General features: G+C 37.8%; 2 protein-coding genes across 2 annotated transcripts; one reads left to right on the top strand and one right to left on the bottom strand.

Annotated features, from left to right (window-relative positions):
• Positions 1 to 3070: 3070 nt before the first annotated feature.
• Positions 3071 to 22228, bottom strand: LOC121329017 (peptidyl-prolyl cis-trans isomerase H). Its single transcript, XM_041274205.1, has 9 exons — positions 22050 to 22228; positions 10494 to 10558; positions 10055 to 10078; positions 9357 to 9401; positions 8650 to 8692; positions 7086 to 7178; positions 6502 to 6589; positions 5898 to 5938; positions 3071 to 5522 (listed from the first exon to the last, which is right to left on the bottom strand). Exons 1-9 carry the CDS (start codon positions 22113 to 22115, stop codon positions 5454 to 5456), a joined length of 534 nt encoding a protein of 177 aa, XP_041130139.1. The 5' UTR covers positions 22116 to 22228; the 3' UTR covers positions 3071 to 5453.
• On the top strand, positions 14950 to 18888 carry LOC121329016 (probable G-protein coupled receptor 160). Its single transcript, XM_041274204.1, has 2 exons — positions 14950 to 15029; positions 17483 to 18888. Exon 2 carries the CDS (start codon positions 17593 to 17595, stop codon positions 18655 to 18657), a length of 1065 nt encoding a protein of 354 aa, XP_041130138.1. The 5' UTR covers positions 14950 to 15029; positions 17483 to 17592; the 3' UTR covers positions 18658 to 18888.
• Positions 22229 to 22923: the final 695 nt, after the last annotated feature.

Here is a 22923-nt window from a genome sequence, read left to right as displayed (position 1 = left end):
TTTAACCCGTAAATTAAAAAAAAAAAAAAACAAAAAAAAAAAAAAACTTTCTCAAATGGCAATTTGACACGCCACGTTTCACAATATCATTTTGATATTATGTGTTCCCACTCCTGCCAGCATGTGCTTATGTTGGAAGCTTGTCTATAAATAGACAATACTGAGAATTCGTGGGAAGAGGCCAATTTAAATTCCTGCTGTGTACTGCAATAGCATTCAAATATATGTTATATACAGGTATATAATGTGTGATCCAGATTGGGTAAAAAGCACCGGAGAAGAAAGCGTGCATAATTAAATTATGACAAAAAATCTCACCCACCTGGACAGTATCTTTCTGGAATAAATAAATAAATAAATAAAAAATTCTAGCTACTTTTTCTAAGCACTTTATCTAGTACTAGCTAAACATATTATGTAATTGGCAATGCATCTTAACAGCAGTTTAGGTGAATTTGTTATATTAAAAAAATATATAAAAAATATGTATATACACACACACACACAATAATTATTTATCAATATTGGTCCAATTTTATTGTTTTAAAAGTACTTGCAGTATATATAAAATAAAAACGACATGGATATTGAAAATTAGGGACATAGTGTGGCATCAAAAACATTCCACCATGATGTATTAGATTAATGGCTAACAAACACCAGCTTTCAAGACCTCCAAAGTATTGTCTTCAGGTGTACGTGGACATTTAACGAAACATTTGTTATCGTTTGCATCTGCGGAATTGTCAAATTTTGGGAATAAAACATTCCATTCTTTTGGTAACTGAATGGAATGCTGAAAATATTCCTTCAATACATTTCAATGATAGCAGGCTATAACGGCAAGCTTGATGTTATTTTTGTTTTGTAATGAGAATTTAGCAGCCATTGTCGTTTCTATAAACTGATGTTAAATCCATGAAACACAAGGCATCTTTCAGGCAACTATTTCTGCAGATTTATGAAGAAACATCTTGTAGGTGACCTTATTAACGGCATATTTAAACAGCTCCAGTCTTCAGTAAGTTGTTTCGCATTATGATAGACAGATATTCAAAGTTGGCACTCACATTAGAAAAAGAGATCAAAATAGGAAAAAAACGACAGAATGGCAAAGTTTGTCTACATGGGTTTTGATACAGATGGAAAAATATGAATGTGGCAAATACACCCAATCAGAGTTCCAGTAAAGATGAAACAGCTTCCCTATTTTTCATCTGCACTTTTAGCCCAAATTCTCATCTGATAGATCCGTCTTTAGAGGAATAAAAACCTAACCGCTATATATTCAGACAACACCTTAGTGTTACAGGGCTCACTTACAGTAAGTGCGCAAAGTGTCTCCAATTGAGAAAGTGCATCTAAAAGGATCATTAACACTCAAGTGTTGTTTCTGAATGTGACTTTACATTTTTCTAATGCTTTTATTTGTGAGTTGATCTAGCCTCTGACTAAAGTGATCTTTTCAGTGTATCCATTAAAAAGAAAAAAATCATATCAGTAAACAAAGGTAAAAAGTACCTGTCTCTCAGTTTTGTTACTCTATACACTTCTATTAGTATTGAGATGGAGGATACCTGAAGAGAACAGAGCTGATTTTCTTGTATTTATTGCATCTTGTAAAGCGCTTTGTGATGGGGTTCCACTATGAAAGATAAAATAAAGATTGATTGATTGATTGACACCCCCATTCTCCCATGACAATGCCGCAGGAGCCGAGATACCAGCTCCAATCAGCACCATGCTGGGCTGTCTATCGGTTTTTAGGTTACCACCAGACATACATTCATACCTGAATCTCCCAATCACAAACATTAGTGGAACCAAAAACAATTTGAAATCAAGGGTCTGAAAGATGGGAATTTTGCCTACAAGTGATGGTCAGAAATTCAATATTTACTAATTCACCTTTAATGGCACTACCAGTGGGTCTGTTTGTAGGAGTGATCTTGTCTATTGCCACATTCTTATTTCCAGGTGCATTAAATGTACAGGCATTTAAAACATTTCATGCATGCATGACCTTAAAATGAGCAAAAGCAGATACACATTGAGACAAAAATAATGTGCCAATAGGCAAGTTATTTCTGCAAATAACCCCCATGTCCTTTCAATACCACATGCATAGTTCTATACTGTTCAATCAGGCCTATATAACAAATAACAAAGTTTACTGTAACAAACTTTAAATTGATCGATAACTATACAACAGTGTTTAAATAAAATGCATGTAGGACTTGGAAACACAAATAGCGGTTATTGTAGCCTATTTAAACTGGTGTAAAGGGGCATATTGCCTGATTAAAGTCATTTATGTAACCTAAACAATCTGTCTTGACATTTCCGTAGCGAATGGCCAAGAAATAGGAGTGGAGCTAGAACCGAGGTAGTAAAACTTATCGAGGAAGGTTAGTTACTGTGCATACAGATATGGAGTACAGTAAGGGAGTCCAATAAAAGCTTGCAAACAATGTAATCCTGACGTGATCCTCCTTGCCCTTCAGATCTTATCCTCTCTCAAGCAAAGACTGTACCAGACTGTGTGTTGGATTTTAAAAGACCACCAAACTCAGTGTGCTTGAGACCTGAGCGGGATTTTAATACAGGCCTCCAGAAATGCAAGGCAAGAGAAACCAACAAGTCAGCACTCTGCACCACCTAGCTCCCTTTAACATCTACTGGCAATAGAATGCTATATTGACTTGTACTATATGCACCCTGAGCCTTTGCATTTTCCAATTAAGCACCAACAGCTTTATATACTTTACATTCACTGCCTATAATGCTGATGCTACAGTCCATTAAAGCACTGCAAATTACAAATGAAACCTCTCCACAAGAATCATACTCCAAAACTCAGACAAATGAATAAAAGCAAAGTGACCGGAGGTGGGTCATTGGTTGCTCAACTCCCCGAACTCTGACACCAACTCCTGGTATCCCTGATTTAAAATCAAGGCTATCTTTCTGTGTGTAAAAATCTGAGGTTTCCAAGGAGAAGAAGTCTGGGAGCCAGATTATATCCCAGCTCAACCATTGTCTTTAGTGTGTCTGTTTCATCACCTCCCACATTCTCTGATCTAATCTGTTAGATTCATCCTACTTGACACCCCACATGGTTCTACGAGAATATCCTGGGTAGGCAGAAAATAAATAAATAAATACGTGGAAATAACAACTGAAGTACTTGTGGTGTTAAAGCACATCAATGTCCCTTTTTTGGGTAATTTCAGGCTCAAACCTTTTAAATCTTGCTCAAATCCCTCTTCTTTCTCCATGTGATTTCCAAATACAGAAAACAGTGAATATCGAGGGGCGTTATACATAAAATATAACAATTTACTGTCAACAGTGCCCTACTGCAAAATCAAATCTTGAAATAAAGGGAGCACCACAGAATGAAACATGTCAGATAAAAAGACACATACCTTTCCAACGATTTGGTTTCTGGGCTTTCAACACAAGAAAACAACTTAACAGAAATCTAAAAAGACCAAAACGATGACAAGATAAATGAAACAATTCAGGAATGATAACCTGGTAGGACATTTAGGTTGGTGTAAAATTCTTTGCAGGCATGCACATCTCAAAATGTAATCATTTTATGTATTGATTTATGGCACAAACCATGGGTTATCTGGTACATGAGATTGTAATACATCTCAAAAGTTATATGTTAAAACTGGCATTGAAAAAATACCAAAACAAACATTATACAAACTAGGTCGTTCCATTTTGCGAACAACTGATAGCAAGCAGGTAGTATTGTCATTTTACAAGTGCTTGGTTTGATAGCTTTCTACTGAAGCAAGCCACTTGCTTGATGTGTGGAATCCAGCTCTAGGTTTTCAACAAGCACCCCCACCCTCCTTTGTTATGCTAATCTATTCAGAGTTCTTGATGATGGATGGCTGCTTTGTTAAGTGTTACTGGTAATAGCTTTGCCTGTTATATCACACAAAGACCACCATTGACACCCAAGTGTGCGCTTCCCACCCAGTCGAAAACACTTCCTGCTTTGTCTGTTACTGTTAAAGCTGTTTGAAACTAGTTATGAAAAAATGTAATTAAAAAAGTGCTTGAAAACGTATGGAGCATTTCATTTTCAAACTGCAGAATGACTTCTAGGGCTTCTGTGTCTATTACGTATTGTTGAAAATTTGTTTCAAAACACAACAGTGAATGTCTTCTTAATGTGAGATTGCTGTGTACTTTTGTGTAAGTAAGTCAAGCATGTTGCTAAATTTTTGTTCCAACAATAGCGGTGGTCACTTGCTGTAGTGTCTTTAAAACCTCTTTGACATTCATTCCAGCAGCAACAATCTCTGAAGAATGCATTTACCACATTTCATCACAATTTGGATACAAATGTTTCAATATTTAAACTAAGCAGAATGGAAGTGTACTGCATGTGTGGAATACAAAAATGTAAATCAGCATCCACTCATGCCTTTCCCTTCAGAGGCCTGTGCTGGAATCCACATCACAACTGGAACGAGTTTGGTGTTCTCAGTTTAGCCCCCAGAAGACTTTCACCAGCATCACCAAACCACCACACAATTCTCTGCTTGAGAGGCCCAGGACTGAATGGCAGGTCAGGATAGAGGCACTGACACAGTCGCACCTTTTACATGGACAAGAAACTCTGTATTCTTCAATGCAGTACTGCTAGGAATGTTAGGACTGAGCAAGAGCTGACGGCCAGACTGCAATTGAAGCAGTTGAGTTACGGCTCTAACTACCATTGCAATCATTTCCTGGAAGTAGCTCAGAAAAGTCAACACCGCTGACTTTTACAATCCTCTCATTTCTTACTGTTCCTGTCTGGCAATGTCTTTTTAAACACAATCAGAATTATTTTCATATGTGTCCTGGATCAAAGCCCGTTTTACTTCTAGCCTGTACCACCTGTAGACTTATGGATGTCCATAAATTAATCTGTAACTGCAGCCCTGAGAGCTTCGACAGAGGAAAGGTGAGTTGAGTAAGGTAATAATGTGACATGAAAGCAAGGAGACAGGTGTTAATATCAGCACTGCAATACATCAGTGAAATGTAAGGTTCATTGAAAAAGGTCAAATGCATCTCTACAGAAACAATTTCTTGGGTTCATAGACCACCTCTTTTTGACTAAATTATCTGATTAATAACCCAGGATAATAAACTGTGGATGACTCACGATTGTGTTTATAAAAAACAAATACACAACAACAGTACATTTTATACAGCAGAAACGTTCACTTCTGCTTTAAGGGTTTTTTCAATAAAAAATACAGCTTTAAGGGGTGGATCAATACAAAAATACAGGTTTGTTTCCCTGTTTTAATGCGCAATCAAAATTTGGCCAGGACAAGTCTCTCACTTAATTTTAGTCTGTTATTACAGTCCCTGAAATGTAAAAAAAAAGTCGTTATCAGTGTGTATGCAAAGAGGATTTGAAGTAGTTTGTAAAGTTACATCTCTCCACACTGTGCAATAACAATGGGGAGCTTCGGTTTATTGTTGGGACCAGTAGGGACGTTCTGAAAAACAAAGACAAACATAACTATTAGAAACAGAGGCCAGGGTTCCAAACAAAGCCTTCAACTTTAAAGAATATACAGACTTATCACTAACATGACTGTAAACAGTATTCCATTTTAATCACTCAGTGAGAATTAATGCCATTTTTAGCCTTACAGAGGATGCTTAAATACAGGGGGTTAGACAGTAAGTTTACCACATCAATGATATGGTGCGTTGATGTGGTAAACTTACTTTCTAATCACCCTGTAGATCAGCCTTTAACTTTGGTGCCTCCTCTTTGTGAACATATGTGCCACACTGTAGCTCAAATGTTCATTTATTTTGTTTCCATATCTTTATCATATATTTTGTAATAATTCAAAAATACGAACCTCGATCTTCCTCATCACAAGTAAACCATCAACTATTTTACCTAAAAAAAACCATAAACAAATAAACACTTAAATTCTCTCTCCATAATATATACTGCAAATGCCACTATTATGTTTTTAACATGTATACTTAAAGAAAAAAGTACAACAAAAACATAGCTACATTACACAGTAAAGATTTATATTTTTCATAAAATGCTGAAGCCGTATAAATTAAACATACAGTATATATTGTAGCATTGTAGCACAGCGTTCATTTATTTATTTTCTTCTAAAGTTGGTATATTTTTACATTCTCCAACTGAAGGTATTTTCAAAGTTTTTCAGAATCAGTGTATTTCCTGCCAGGGAAGCACAGCTTGTTTTTATGTTTAATTGAGTGAAGAGCAGGAGATTTTTAACACAGAAGAGACTCGTTAAATCACTTACAAATCAGATGATGTGCCTGTACAAAACCAACAAACAATTTGCAACGAAAAAGTTATGCTTTTAGTTCAATCATAGGAAAAGTCAGCTAAAATTTCCCAACCATGTTACAGATCTGTGTTTTACTTCAGCAGGAAAAATGTGTGCAAAAGATCACTGCAATAGAAGGCTTACTTACCAAACACAACGTGCTTCCCATCCAGCCAGTCACACTTGGTACAGGTGATGAAAAACTGACAGCCATTAGTGCCTGGGCCACTGTTTGCCTGGAGACACAAAGCAGCTCTTATTTGTTATTGTGATATAAAGCAAACTGAAGTCATATACACACAAACTCATGCACATATCAAAATGAAAACTTGACACATTTTCATGCATTTCTCCATCAATAGAAGTTTCTTTGTTGCTGTTGTTTTTGGTACATAATTAAGGTGTCTGTGCCCCAAAAATTCAACTTATTAAGTGCACCAAGATGTGTCTATTGTACAGCATAGATGTAAATAATGCAACTTTATTGAATTGCATCTGTGGGTCCCTAGCCAAGATCAGCTACTCTGCACTACCAGAATTCGAACCACCAAGCTCCTGATTGCATGACTCAGTCCATATAGCTGTGTATTTACTGTATGAGCCACTGCAGGACCCATTCAATATTTTTTAAATACAAATCAATCTATTAAAAAACTATATCGCATGCACAGGTAAATGTAGCAATGATTCATATGGTATCAAATACAATGCATGACAGATCCTTATCCTTACCATTGCTAGCAGTCCGGGAGCAGAGTGTTTTATTTTGAAATTCTCGTCTGCAAAAGGACCCCTGTAGATACTGCAGATCCCAGTGCCATCACCCTGTGATTGAAATGCCAAATGTTAACAGGTCAAACCACTCCGGTTTCAGCTTCCCAGCTGTATCGGATAGTAAATAAACTGAAGCATTGAATCTAGTCATGTAATCACCAGCCTCTCACTATATCTGTGACAGATTGATATTACTGTGCAGATTGGGTATTCCGATTCGTTCAACATTACACTGTGAGAGCTGATGGGGGGCAGTAGGTCAAAAAAGCAGGAATCTCTCTCCAAAAAGCTACAGTTGCTTTTGCTGGTATGTGTAATTATTACAGTGTAATTGTACCCAATTGTATTACACTCCTGTTTTACCACCACCTATACTGAATAAAAATCAGCATAATATTGAATTCTACATTTTAAAATAAAGGCTAACCATCTTTTATGACTTCAGAACAGCTGAAGAAATGCTGTGTATGGGGGTTGTACTGTGGACATATACATGCACACACAGAATAAACACCAGTACCTACTTCAGTACTGTGATTAAGTTCAACAGTTTGTTGCAATTATTCATATCCAGCAGATGGCAGCAAAGGCCATTAAATCTCAACACTGTTTCTATATCTGATTGATTCTATATGTGAATGCTTACGTACAGCCAGTTGTAGCTCAATGAAAATGGCTTTGTTAAGGGATGCCATTGGTTAGCACTCCTTGAAGGAACAACAGGATTCATCAGAGTAATGAGATGACATGCTGCGCCCATTAATAAAATCCTGCTCAACTTTAAAACAAGCTGAAAATCTCAGCTGTAGTGGTAACACAGTGTAACAAATTTTATTTTATTTATTTTTTGTTCCGGGTAGTAAGTGTTATTTCATTATTGCTTATGCCTCAAAAGTATAGAAAATGGCTATTATTCCCCACAAACTTTGCTTTTGTGACCAGGACAGTGATATTTCAAAATATCACTATTTCCAATGGGAAAACGGGCAAATGTGTGTCTTTTCGTTCACATAAAGTCAGAAAAAAACACATTAATCCAAATTAACATGTATTTATACTAAAGTAATACAAAAATGACTACAAAAGTGAGTAGTTTTTCGAGATTTACGATTATACTGTAAATACTTTTGAGGCATAAGCAATTAGGAAATAACACTTACTACCCAGGAACAAAAACTGTGTTACATAGTGTAATCAACACTTTAAAATGCATTTCCTTAAATCTTATTTTCGTAATAGCACTGCCAATGCAATTGCTGGTCCAACTTCTGCTAATTTGCTTTTTTTTTTTTTTTTTCCCCCAATTTGGAATATGCAGATAGAAGAAAGGTTTAGGCTGCCTATTGAATTCATGTGTTGTAGTTCAAACTCTATCCAATGGTAGTTTATTTGTAGTGTTATATTTGAAATATGTCCCCTTAAAAAAACATACAAAGTACCAAATAGGGAATGGATTTAAAAACATTGGATATCACGCCTTTAAGGAAGAATAAGAACGCAGGCAACACAAAACCTTACTTACATTTACAAAATCCCCTCCTTGAATCATGAAGTCCTTAATTACCCTGGAGAGAGAGAGAGAGAGAGAGAGAGAGAGAGAGAGAGAGAGAGAGACAGAGTCAGAGATAGAGATAGAGAGAGAGTTTCCAAACTTGCTTGGTTCACAACATCCCTTATAAGGCATCCGGACTGAGGACCCTGCCCAGTGAATTCATTCAAACAGAGAGCCAGAAGTGTTTAGATAAGGGTCTCAATCATTTCTGTAAAAACCTGCTGTTTGTTCCCACATGGTTATACAGTTTGCCTTCAGGACAACTGTAGCTAGACCTATCACACATTGCAAATATACATTTAAATTATTAATTGATAATTGATAAGAGTCAAGCTTTTGAAGCGTTCACAAATGTTAGTGTTCTTAAACTAATCCTCAAATTACTACTACCTGATACATGGTTGTAAAACATCAGACCTAATAAAAAAGAATGACATTTCTGTCCATGTTCAGGTGCAAACTTCTGTAAACTAATGTAGATACTACCAGGTGTACCATAAATCAGGCTCTCTGTTTATTTCAGGTGTTAAATGTCTTTCTGCGAAAAGGAACACATTCACGTCATTTTGATGTGTGGTACAGGTATTTAACAGAGAACCTCCTGATCGGTATAATATATGATATTCCCCATGATGTTCTGTGTTCCGAAATTCTGCAAGCTAGCTGCGGAACCTTACCTGTGGAATGTGGTTCCCTTGTAACCAATAGGGACACCATCCTTCCTAGTGAAAGAAGCAGACCGCATGTTATTAAAGCCGACCCTTGCTGGTGTTCCAGATATTTTCTTTACAGATGGAAATACACCAAAGAGAGTTGGATGGTCATCAGTATGATAATGTTTTGCACTGAAGGATGTATGATTTCCACAACCGTGGTACACAAAGAACCCTTCTGTAATGATCCTTTAAGATAATGTATATGACAGTCTACACATGTGTACTAAACCTACAAGCCAACATCTAGAATTGACATGGCACCCCATACCGCTGTGGAGCAAAGGAATGCCCTCAAGTCTGGGGTCAGGTGTAAAAAAAACAAAAACATAAGATGCTTAAAATCTCTGGAGTTTTTTCGCACATTTTTTGGACTGCCTCTCCTTATAAGTTGTATCTTACATTTAGATGTAATGCTTTGAACTTATGAATAAAGAAACAGAACCCAACTCCACAGTGAGAACTCGAGAGAAATTAGCTGCAAATTACATTTCCACAGTTTTTATTTACTTATTTTTGTTTATCTGGGGGGATTCATATTTTAAAAATGCACGCAATATCAAATGTTTTGTACATTTTAAAAGATGAAGTTAAATGTTAGTGCTCTAAAAACAAAGGTAGTCATGCCTCATGCCTTGTGCTGTGCCTAAATTCTGACTTACCTGAATTCTCCAGTACAAAACTGCCTGGGGAAGACAAAAAAAAGTGATAAAAACAGGCTTTTAGATTAGTAAGCTGTAAACCATGATGCAGTGTACTGCTCACATTACAAGACCTATGCACATATAAGCACAACCACTACATATCATAGGAATAATTATACAATAACTAGTTATTCCACATTTCTAAAATGAGGAACACAGAAAACAATCAAAGAGAAGATAAAACATGTACTTGTCCACTTTTTTTTTTTTTTTAAACTAAGAATCGGAGAGCTGGAGATCTGTTTTTATTTTCTGCCAAGCTTTTTTTTCGATGATTAAATAGAAAAGCATTAAGTTTTTCCACTGCTGGATTTTTTTTTTTTTTTTTTTTTTTTTAATGTTTGTAATTCAACAGACCGAGCCACAGTTTGGTAGGGGCAATGTCTTCAAACTCTACCTGATATTTTCTGCAGTTTTGGGCACAACGTCGGCAAACAGCTCAATCTTCATCCGTCCAACCTCCTAAAAGAAATAAAATAATAAGAGTTAGGTTTCAGTTTTAAAAATTTGCCCTTAAACAAAAGAACACAAAACCTAGACCCTAATGTAACAAGTTAAGGTTTGGTATTTCTTTAAAAGCCAGGCAACTACACCCATCATTTAACAAAATGCCTTGGTTTGATACACATCAGGGTGATGATAAAGCAAGATATATCTAGTATCTAGCACTTGAATAATGGCTTGGCAACATGAGATTATGAGATGATATCTAAAGACCAAATCACAAACGTTTTTCTATATAGAATGCCCTCTATGAGTAACACTGATGTGTTTGTTAGAACACAGCTCCGCTTGAACTTTATTTATCAAAGAGGGACAGGTTATTTCTTTTTACAGTAAATTTAAAAAACAGGCTTAGGCTGGGAGACCTTTTGGATAAAAGGATAAAAAGTGATCATTTTGAATAATGATAATATAGAACGTATTCCAGGAACCTTCAATGGTTACTGAAGTTATTTCACAAATAAGGAGGTGTGAATAACTGCCGACCCTCCACAGGTAGCCAGTGTGTTGTTTACAGCTATCCTCGTGAATAAAATGGACTCTTCTGTTTGTATAACAAGTAAAACTAAAATTTTACTTAAATAACTCCTCAATTTTTTTTTTTTAGAAAAGGGGGCATTGTATCAAGAAAAAACACCTCGCCGTTTCGGTTTCCGTTTACAGTCCTCATAACAGACAATACTAGGATCACAACAAAACGAAACGTGGATCGCTGTGCTTGACAAGCACCTTGCAAGTTGGGCCAGTGTTTGCAAAGCGTGAAGCACACCTCCACCTGTATCCCGAATCTGACTCACTTACCAAATCTGAAGCAGCACTACTGTCCCACACATCACTTGCCATTCTAGAAACTTTCTCGCAAATTCTGCCAAGGTGGTAAATTGGTGCAAGGCAAAACACACATTGTGATAATTCTCTTTCTAATATTTATCAACTGTGTAATTTATGGTGAACACTGACATGGATTTCTGCCTTCAAATTCACGTTTGGTCGTTCGACTATTTAAATAGTTTCTCCGCTGCACTAAAGAAAACAACAATTACTCAATAATAATAATAATAATAATAATAATAATAATAATAATAATAATAATAACTCCATTTAACCAGTTTCCAGTTTTCATGTCACACTGCTAAAGTCTTTTCTTGTTGATCAACCAATGACCACTAACACAAAGCGAACTGGGCAGAGTTTTGTGACTCATGCCAAAATTAAATCTGATCAAAATGAAAGCTTGGCTAATCAACATGCAGTGACTACACTGTTGTTAACGGTGGCCAATAGCGCTATCAGAAACTGAAGCAGTACGAAGAAACAGAATGCAAGCAGCATGAACTGTGCTGAACGAAAGCGCATTTGAGAAACGTTACACTAGTGCACTGTGTGAGTGGATGGATTGCATCCAAGTTGGATGAAAAGCAAATGAAATAAGTCCCAGTACTGGCATCAAAATAAGCCCCGGTACTGAGTACTGGTGAGTACCGGTAGAATTTCACCCCTGACTTGGTTTGATTGAAAATGACTAGTACACACCTAGCTTCAGTATGCAACCTGAACATTAATTTCAATAAAGAACAACGACAAGTTTTTAATTAATTGTATCAAGACTTTAGTGTTTTGTTACAAGCCTAATGAATGTAAAATAGAATACAACATGAGAGTCTGTAAAAAACAGAAAACAAAATTCAACGCCATGTGGAGTTGCTCTAAGTTACTTACAAAATGTTTTTATGAATCCTGACAGTCTATGACATGTGTGCAGGAAAATAACGTCTCAAAATGCCTGCCTCACACCCCAAACTGGGGCGTGCACGACTACATCGCCGGCTGTCAAGCGACACCTGGTAATGAATCTCCATTGTGCGGGGAGGCCAGGTGTTTCAAAATCAGGTGTAATTCATGTTATTTGGCTTCCAATTCTGTCTTAAGCTTTCAGTTAAATTGACGACAATTACAAACAACAGCAGTAGTAGAATGATAGTGTTGCCCTTGTCCCAAAAATTTAAGTCGCAAAATGAATGCTGGTGATTATTACGAAATAATTCCTGCTGTAATGACCACATCCCGATCCTTGAAAAGAATACTGTAGTCCGAACAAAATAAATGAATAAATAGGACGTGGGCACAAATTGAGAATTAGACACATTCTTGATAAACAGAGCTAGGATTTAAAATACTGCAACCTGAAGGTGTCATTTAGAGCCGATTACAGCTGCTTTATACATTATATTTTAGTGTTAGTTTGTTTAAAAAATGTTTTGCTCTTTGAAAGAATAAATGAATAAAAACCAAAATACGACAGGCCAGACCACAGAAATTGGATTTCAGAAATGGGCACAAACAAATAAACAACATTACCAGGCGGTTGAGGACAGAGCTGCATTGCTTTAATGTACTTTTAAAGAAGTATTCTGCATTTTCCTAGTGGGTGAAAGGATCAATTATTACACAGGTAAGAAAGATTATTTTGTGGTGCTGGGGTAGTTTGCATGTGTTTCTGAAACAGCCTTTTGCGTTTTAGTAGTGTAAGATTATTTTATACTGTAATAAAGAGTTTATGTAAAAACCATAAAAGTGGAGGATTTTTGTATCAATTTCTGCTTTGTCTTATTCTTGTGTGTCAGGGGTGAGTGCAGTTTCGATAATGTCTATTCTGAGCTTACTGTCAGGGGCATGGGACAAGCAGAGACAGAATCTCACAGTAACCCATAACACCATTGCAAGGACGAAAACAACAAAAAAGAGTCAAGTCGTTCTGTCTACTATTCTCACGGCATATTATCTGCTTAAAAATAACATAAATTGTTTGTATTTTAAATTGTGCTTGAGGGATGAAACTCTTATGTATAAAGGATGATGCAACCCAGCGTCCGGTGCCAGTGCTCCACAGCGCCTCTATAATGAACACCACACTCGAGCTTCACGCTGCAAACATGGACCATTCCTGCAATCAAAGATAGACACACAGGCATCTTTGTACAGAATATGTCTGACCTGCGCTTCTTCAAATAATAAAAAATAAATAAATAAGATCATTTGATATACTTTACATTAGGATCTAAAAATACTAAATGATTATTATTTATTGGGTTTCTTTATCTAAATTCAGCACAACTGAGTGTTTATTGTTTACTGGAAATTTTACGTATAATAAAATGGCTGTTTCTTTAAAAAAAACAAACAGGGAAGTCTTACTAATCTGCATTATTAAAAGGGACAGAAACACATACTACATTCCGATTGGAATGCCGAGACCTTCTCCCTAGCCATTAGACGTCAGATTCTCCAGAGGCATTGGACACTCTGGTGGCAGCGGCAGGAACAGCGGCCCGTCTCCTTCTGGTGGCGGTGGCGGGAAAGGCGGCCCGTCTCCCTTTGGAACAGCAGGTGGGACCGGCGGACCCTCGGGAACAGAAGCCGAGGACTGTGGCCACTCGGGTAGCAGCAGTTCCAGCTCCTCCGGCGGTAATGGCTGCAGCCCCTCCAGCACCGACGGTGGTGGCTGTGGCCACTCTAGTGGCCTCTGAGGCAGGGCTGGTACCTCCTGCCATAGCGATAGGGTGCGCCTCCACTGGGCTCCTCTTAGCAGCACTTGTAGAGGCTGCTGTGGAGCATCAGCCTCCTCCCCTTCTGGCTCCCTGGTAGATGGCTCCTCCCCTCTGGGCTCTGGCAGCGGCGGGTCCACCCTCTCTGGGCTCTGGCAGCAGCGTCTCCACCCTCTCTGGCTCTCGGGATGGCAGCTCCACCTTCTCTGGCTCTCGGGAGGGCAGCTCCTCCCCCTCTGGCTCTCGGGAGGGCAGCTCCTCCCCCTCTGGCTCTCGGGAGGGCAGCTCCTCTGCCACTGGCTCTCGGGAGGGCAGCTCCTCCCCCCCTGGCTCTCGGGGCAGCAGCTCCATGTATTATTACTTAAGTAAACCATCTTCAACTTAAAACCATGCTGTCAACAGTAATAGAACCTGGAATTAGAACCTTCCACTGTTCTACTTAAGATCAGCTTTTGATTACTTGCCCAGTGATGCCTCATTTAAATTCCCAGTTTCAAAAAAACAATAAAGGCTTATAAGTGGAAGATACAGGCTATTTTTTTCAATACCGCAAAAAAAAAAAAGGTGAAATCACACACAATGGAGAACCATGGGCTTAGTGTCTGCACAGTTATATATTTAATTCAGCCTTGGCGAGTTGTTAAGACTCAAAGACGCATTTAGGATCTGAGGTGAAGTGCTTTTTTGATTGCTCAGAAACAAGTGTGGTTTGTTTGCCTGAAATAATCAGTCAAAGAGCTTGGGTTCCCACCCACAAGGTAATTCATGTTTGGCAAGATATTTGAATTGGGTCAGTGCCATACCCAGAGCTTACAACTGTGAACAACATTACATTAACAAGTCTGTGTCTGGAACTGCAACAGCTACTGTACACAAATCCTCTGGTAAGTAAAACTCACACTATTTAATATTATTAAGAAACTACCTGTTTTATTGCACTACTATTGTGCACAAGAGATTCAAGATGATTCAAAAATAGGAAGTCAAAAAGTATTTTTTTGTTCCTGGAAAAAATAGAGGATATTCCATAACATTTACTGGTGTTTGTGGTTCAGCGGTTAAAGAAAGGGGCTTGTTACCAGGAGGATCCTGGTACAAATCCCGGCTGTCACTGACTTACTGTGTGTGACCCTGAGCAAGTCACTTAACCTCCTTGTGCTCCGTCCTTCTGATGAGACATATAGTTCACCCCCTAGTAATAACTGTAGCTATTCTGCAGATGAGGATGACTGTCTAACATGAGTATTCTGTTTTCAAAACAAGTCAAATGGATGGAAACAATGCTTTAATCCCAATTTAAACAGCCGAATCCAGGAAATTACTTTCCTTATATAAAGTTCTGTTTTTTTTTTTTGCAATGTACATTTGGAAGAGTTTGATTGATCTTGTCATTCTGCTGTTGGATTTGAATAAATGCAAGATTCCAAAAAGAGATCTTTAATCTCATAATAATTTTGCTGGACTGAATAACCAGACGTGGATTTGATTTTGGACTGTATCACCGTAAATATGCAAGCAAATGAAGTCTATAGTTACAAAAAGCCACAGAAAGTAGGGAGGTCTGTTTATTAGGAGATTTTAATTTGTTAATTCTGCAATGCATCCTCACAACACACGACCAGGGCCCCAGGCTAGCCTTTGTGTTTTAGGAGCCAATGGCTCGGTATAAGAAGGGGACATTTCATGTGTCTGCTGTTATTTTTACATGTATTTATCTTTTTATTTTGTTTGATAATTCACCGGTGTTAAAAATAAAATGTCTTTAAAAGGTGCACATAAAAAAACAAATATTCTACAATTTAGCATTTACTGTTCTTCAGGTAAGCATTTAAATATTTAGGAACACCTGTTGTTTAACTTGAGAAAAATGACATATTTTGAATGTGACAAAGCTATTTTTAAATCGTGCATATTTTTAGATTGTGAAATAAGCACATTTTTTAAACACCACAGACAGTACCACAGTAGACGTTTCTGCTCCCTCAGAATGAATGTTTGCAATGTAGAGTGGGGATCAGAACAATATCATGTGCAACACGACGCCTACAATTACCAGCTTTCATAATGCTGAATAATTTGATCAACAGTAGGGCGTAGTAGTCACCCAGAAAATTACAATCTACATTTTACCTTCAGTACACTCTGCTTGACATTTCCAGTTTTACACATAGTTTTGCTTCAGGCACACTGTGTGTCAGGGTGTGACAGGGCAGCCCATTTCAAAAGAACAAAAAGGTTACCTGGGAACGGAGGAGAGAGTTGTTTAGAAGGGCTGAGAGCAGAAGGTTGTGCTTATTGCCCTGTCTATCCCCGAGTTTGGGTGCAGTTTTGGGTCGTATGCTGGTTTGGATTTTTGTTTAAACCTAGTTTGTTACTTAAGAAATACAAGTGCGCAAGAGCACTGAATTGCAATCTCCTGTGTCTGGGTTTGCTATTTCTGCTATTTCAGGTACATTAGCAACAGGTTGACTGGGGCATTGTCTCGTGGGTATGCAGTGTTCCATTAATATTCTATCAAAAGTAAATCCACAAATCACTTCTTATTCCATAATTGGGTAAACTACCCCTAAAGGCCCTTACACACCAGACGCGACGCGACGAGAGACACGACAAGCGATGTCGCCGCAACACAAATTCCAACACGAGCGATGAAAAAAAAAATTAGAAACTGATCCTATTTTTGTGAATTCATCGAGCGACAAATACACAACTGCCCAATCAGAGTTTCATGTCACGTAGCTTGAAATCAAGCAGTTTCACTTTGTGACGGGGTGCCCACCCCTTGTGTGTATTTTATTTTTTATGTAGGTATTCTTTTGTTGTTATTATTATTATTATAAATTATAATTATGCTTTTCGCCATCATCTTGAATAATAATCATGTCAGATGGCTTTCATCCGTCCGCACATAAACACAATATGTTTATATACTACAACTACTACTACACACTTTCACTGAAAATGGAAGTAAAGATCTCACTTGCAATACCTAATGTCCCTGACCTACAATAATAATAAGCCATTTTCTATTGTGTTTGTTAGTAATCACACTTCCTGAAAGATCTGACAAATTTCCAGCTGTCGCATCGTTTCTGTGATCGCTTCTGGTGTGCACTGTGTTTTCGCAGCGAATTTGAACCATGCTCTCCTGACTTACCCTGCACTCCAAGTGGAAGTGTTTTTACAAGTCACTGGGGACCCCTCAAACTCAGTTAGCTTCTGTTAAAAAAATAAATATTCAAAGATAAAAGAAGAAAACGCGAAACAGTTCAGTTGTATCGTTTAAGCAAAATCTGAAAAAAAAACAAAAAAAAAAACATGTCTTTTTATATTACAGGGGGGCGTTGCTAGAAGAGGTCCCAGGGAAGTGTTGAAGAAAGAGAAAGCAAAGTCAAGAAGATTAACTAGCGTGCCGGGGTCTTCAGCTGTGACCTGCAACACAGAATAATGGTCATTCTAAAATCAACGGGAGAGCTCCAGAGCACTGTTCATGACAATACCTCCATGTTCCTGTACCTCTTCCTTTTCAAAGCAGGGCTAAACTGCTTGGCCATGACAATCAGCCACAGGAGAATGCGTAGATCCTTCATGGGCTTCTTCGGCCTCTCCCTCTTCCTGGCTGACCTGATGTTCCTCTGCTTTTTGGTGGCCATGAAGTTCAGAAGCAGCCTATCCGATTCCCTGTGCTCTATCCTGTCCTACTTTTCCAGTGCCTACGCCAAGCTGCCTCTGCCCATTGTCATCCTAGGGGGCATCGACCATTTCATGAACCTGTCTCGCAGTGGCTTCCCAGCCTCTCGCAGCAGGGTATTCCTGTACTGTGTGGAAGTTCTGCTGGTTTGGGCGATCGCCATATTCGATTCTATGCGTACAATGATCACTGAAATTCAGAGGCTGGATCTCCCCAATAACCAGACAGCCTTTCTATGTCCAATCTACAGCTCCAATACAGTCAACTTGTTCTGTGTGTCGGTGCTCGTCTTCACATGCTGCTTGGCTGCCCTCTGTTGGAAACAACCGCTGCTGTTTCAGAGGATCTTGCAAGCCACAGACCAGGATGAGAAATCACTGGGTGAGCCACTGCGAAGAGACTTGCCCTTTAGCTACAGCAAGCTTTCTGATCAGGAAGAGGGCAGGGAGTCTCTACTGAATCAGCAGCAGCAGTCACACAGCAAGAGCATGCTGCTTCTCCTCAGCATCAACATGGACTTCTTGGTGAACTGGGATGTCTTCATGGTGGGGAGCACCATCATCATATTCTGCAACCTAGCTGCCCCTTCCTACATGAGCATCAATCTTCTGTGGCTCTCGTGTGCCAACAGCTTCCTGATCGGTCTGGTGTACTGGATACAGGCTGACAGGGTGGGGCCTCTCAATGGCTTCCCTGATGACATCTGTAAATTGAACTTCTACTGGCTAATCAACAGACAAGCTTCTAGCCTACAGGAAAAGGTGTCCCATAGTATCTATACCCTATCTGACAAGATGCATAGAAACCCCTCTCTAGTCTAAAACCAACACAATTCCGCAATATACTGAACAGCATGAGCACCCAGGAATATCGTTTCACTGCACCAAGTATCAAAGTATACTGAACACACAAAAATGAAGAACGCATTATCTTGCAGCCACTGCACCTTACCAGCAGCTCTGTATAGCCGTTTTGGAAGTCCTGCTATCTAAAAGCAATTAATACTGTACAGTTTACTGTTGTTTGAATAATAAACTGACTTATAAAATGGGTCTTCGAAATACTCTATCTTGATTTGTCAAAACAGGTCACATGGGGGTGTGAATATTACAGCATATTCCCAATGGTTGAAACTTTTTTCAAAAAGGGGCAAATTACTTGTAGCTATCCATACGCCACTAAAAAGGGTATCCATATTTAAATGTATATTAATAAACAGGACTAACCACATTTAATATTTAATTTTGAAAAAGAAAATGGTAGCCATATTTAAATTTGTAATAAAGATGACTGACAAGGTATATCAATTTTGATCTTTCGGGAAACTCTAGATGAGATTTTGGATATCTGAATCAGACACCAACACTTATTCAGGTGGTGAAAAAAAATTAGTACCGCTAGGCATCGAACTTTCCAGCTTCTGAACGCAGAAAAAGGGGGAAAAAAAGAAAAGTCCATTGCCTGGGCATCGGGTGTTCTTTTTATGCCACTGTCCGAGTATTTGAAAATGCAAACAACATCTTTGTTGCCACTAAGAAACAGTACCGCAAATCTGGCATGGTTACCTCCTGTCATTACTCCCATATCACAAAGGACAATTATATTATTTTATTATTATTATTATTATTATTATTATTATATTAATATAATATAATATTATAATAAGTATTAATAATAAAGATAATTATAATAATAAGAATTCAATAATAATATAATAATTATAACATTATTCCCAAACCTGTCACCTGACTCGTCCAAACTGCCCCAGTAACCCCCCCCCCCCCCCCCCCCCCCCGAGTACTTTCGATTTTCATATTCTGAGATACGTAAGCAATAAGGTACGACAGGGTGTGTAATGTACGCTAGTATACACACGCCCCAGGTGTGTTATAACTAAGTCACTTGCCGTACCTTATTCCGCTTATAAAATGGGTCAACGAACTAAATAATAAAAAAAAAAAAAAAAAAAAAACCGTAAAAACATGTATTAACAAAGTATTTTTTTATTAAATATCTTTCCGCCTAAATAATACTCCCTTAAAACTTAAATAAAACCAACAATGCATTAATTTAAAAAATATTATTATTATTATTATTATAAACATTGAAGAATAAACATGGCGAAACCACCGTCAGCCAAGCAAGTAGCCGGACTTCGTTTACTATTGAACATTAGTTCAGAGATTGTAGACCCCACCAAAGTTTTCATACCCCGTGCTCTATGTACTCCGAGCGCTACCACTGCTGCTGGTATCCCCTGAATTGATCTGTAAATACCGGTAAATCCTGTACTTCACGTCTTGATCTCCAGCCTATCACTCAACAGTGTTTTGCCACAAAATAAAATGCATTTTCGCGAACTCTGCTTATTATTCCAATGCTAAATCGCTAGTGGAAGTGGCTTGTAAACTGCAGATTAGCGGATCCAGTTTATGCACATTTTGACATTTCTATAGTTTAAAGATCCAGGTTGAGAATGTTATTACAACATTTTAGGTAGGGGTTTGGGTGTTTGCCCCAGATAACTGTAACTTACTGTACATAAGTGCCTCTATGATTTTTCATGGCTGACTAGAGAATGAATACTGAATGTTTTATCTACAGTGATTGCGTAGATATAGTTTATACACAAAAAGATCAAATAAGTAGTCTTTATTTAAAAATAATCAAATAAATACATTATTGTGTGCTGTGTTAATGAAGTAGATTAACAAAGAAAAATACTTTGTAATTTTGCCAACAGTATATAGTGGCAGCTTTCCATTGTTTGAAATAGATTAGCAATGTTTGATTTAAGAACCTACACAAAACCTGTTCAATAAAGTGGTGGGTTTAGTCTAGCTCTGTTTCTCTTTGTTTTGCTACTCATGGCTTTTTATGAACTCTTTCAATCAAAAACGCTGGACAGTTCTGACGTGAATGTTCATTGATCCTCCGAACAGAGATAGTCAGTAAGACTGTGCCGCCATCTAGCGGACAGATGACCAAAACACAACACACATCCCCAGTTTGTTAGAGTAGTAGTCACTTTTATGACCCAAAACATCGGTGACCTGTGAAATTAAGAGTGTATATAAAACTGTGTCATTAGAAATGTTTGCAGAATGTATTTGGCACCCTGCTACATGTTGTCCCAGTAGGATTTTTACTGCAGCTGATTTTGATGCTGCCAGTAACTGCATACAATCTAACTCTCAATATAAACTACCAATCCAATTTCCCTCTCTCTAAACTCAACACCAATAAAATACCATTATATCTTTTTTTCAGCTGTGCTGTTAAATCTAGTGGCAAGAGTCTTCTGAGGGTTTCTTACTGGCAGTAGTGTGTGTGCAATATGACTCTCCAAAAGAGTTGCTGTTCTATTGGTTCTGTTCACAGATTTGGTTTTTAAAACTGAAGGCAAAATTGAACAGGCATGAAGACAGAGCTGCCGACACCTCGGCGCTGCGTGTCTTATTCCTGCCATGGATACGGAGGGAGGTATTTGGTCGTCATTGCTTCAAATTCAGTCTCTTTCTCATGTGTTTACAAACCTAGTTTACTTTAGCATGAACTGTTATGTCATCTACTGCGTTAAAAAAAAAAAAAAACGAGGGCCGCAGCAAACCCGATGCAAAAACCGTGTCGTAAAAAAAAAACTACAAAATCACAAGTCAGCTTTCAAATGGAGTTCCTTTACTTCCATTTCCACTCTGAGAATACACCGACTGCTTAAAAACAGTGATATTTAGCAAATGGCTTTTTCTAAAATTAATTAATTAATTAATTACAAAAAGCAGTACCAAAAGTTTCTCCCTTGCAATGTACCAAGCGCTACCGCGATTATATACAGATTACTGCCTGGCTGGGTGCAGCAAGGTTTTGTGAAATAAGAAATTCTCATTTTTGCTACGCTTTCAATGGATTTTAAAAGCGAGTGCACCATTTATTTATGTAAATACATCTTAACACCCAGCGAGTAAAACAATGTTAGACAATGCATACCCTGACCGCTACATATGTATTTTCTCAAATGTGTGTGTGTGTGTGTGTGTATATATATATATATATATATATATATATATATATATATATATATATATATATAGATATAGATAGATTCATGTGTTTAGTCTCTGTAAATAGTATTGTAACGCATGGTGGTCCTGCGTACACAACAGTTCACTCACTCACGTGTGTTGTTAATTTCATTTTGTAAAATTCCACTTACTTGCCCTCCTATGGTGACGTCGAAGAACACAACAGGATTGTTCGGGTTTGAAACTGGTAACGCCATGACCGCTTATTGATGGGAGAAAAAAAAATATAAGTATCTTCTTTAAAGATCCACTTGTGTCAATGAATTGAAAACACACTGAACATACACTTCTTTCAAACGAGTCAGTTCCGCAGCTACGGCCACTAGCAAGGGACAATATACATCGGGTTGTGGAAGAGTAAAGTGGAAATGTTCTAATTTTTCCATTTGTGAAACGACTTCGCGCTGAAATATAGTGGTTAACTGTTACACCAGCATTGTTTTTTTTTTCCTCAGTAATACATAATCACACTGAAGCGTTATCACTGCATCATTTAGTATCTCTTTTAAGGACATTTATTTCTGGAACAACGTTATCGAAAATAATAAATACATGTTTAAATATAAATAGTAATATACAAAGTTCAGTATTTTACATTGTCATTCTATATTGGGGATCTGACAGGGGTTACTTGAACAAACTCCAGCTTCCACATTTTGATATGTATTTCTGTCAGAATCAGTGCTGTCTGTTCTGTGTTTAATATCCACAGCAATGATGCTGGACATTCCAGCAATGATCAAAAATGCTGACTGCTGTGGTGCAATACAAACCCCCTTTACTGTAAAATTAAAACAAAGGCTGTACACATTTGTGGGTGCGGTGTCCAAAAATAACGTTAATTTGACTATGCACGAATACTGGGCGGATATTTAATATTTTAATCTGTTTTCTATGGATTCTGCTTGAATAGAAAGGATAGGGGCACAAAACAAAAGGAATCTACTTTTCAAGTGTATTCCAAAATAATATTTTATTTTGCAGTTTTAATTTGCAAGAGTTGAA

Source organism: Polyodon spathula, chromosome 16, assembly GCF_017654505.1.
Source record: "Polyodon spathula isolate WHYD16114869_AA chromosome 16, ASM1765450v1, whole genome shotgun sequence".
NCBI classification, from domain to species: Eukaryota; Metazoa; Chordata; class Actinopteri; order Acipenseriformes; family Polyodontidae; genus Polyodon; species Polyodon spathula.
This window is presented reverse-complemented; position numbering and strand designations above follow the sequence as displayed.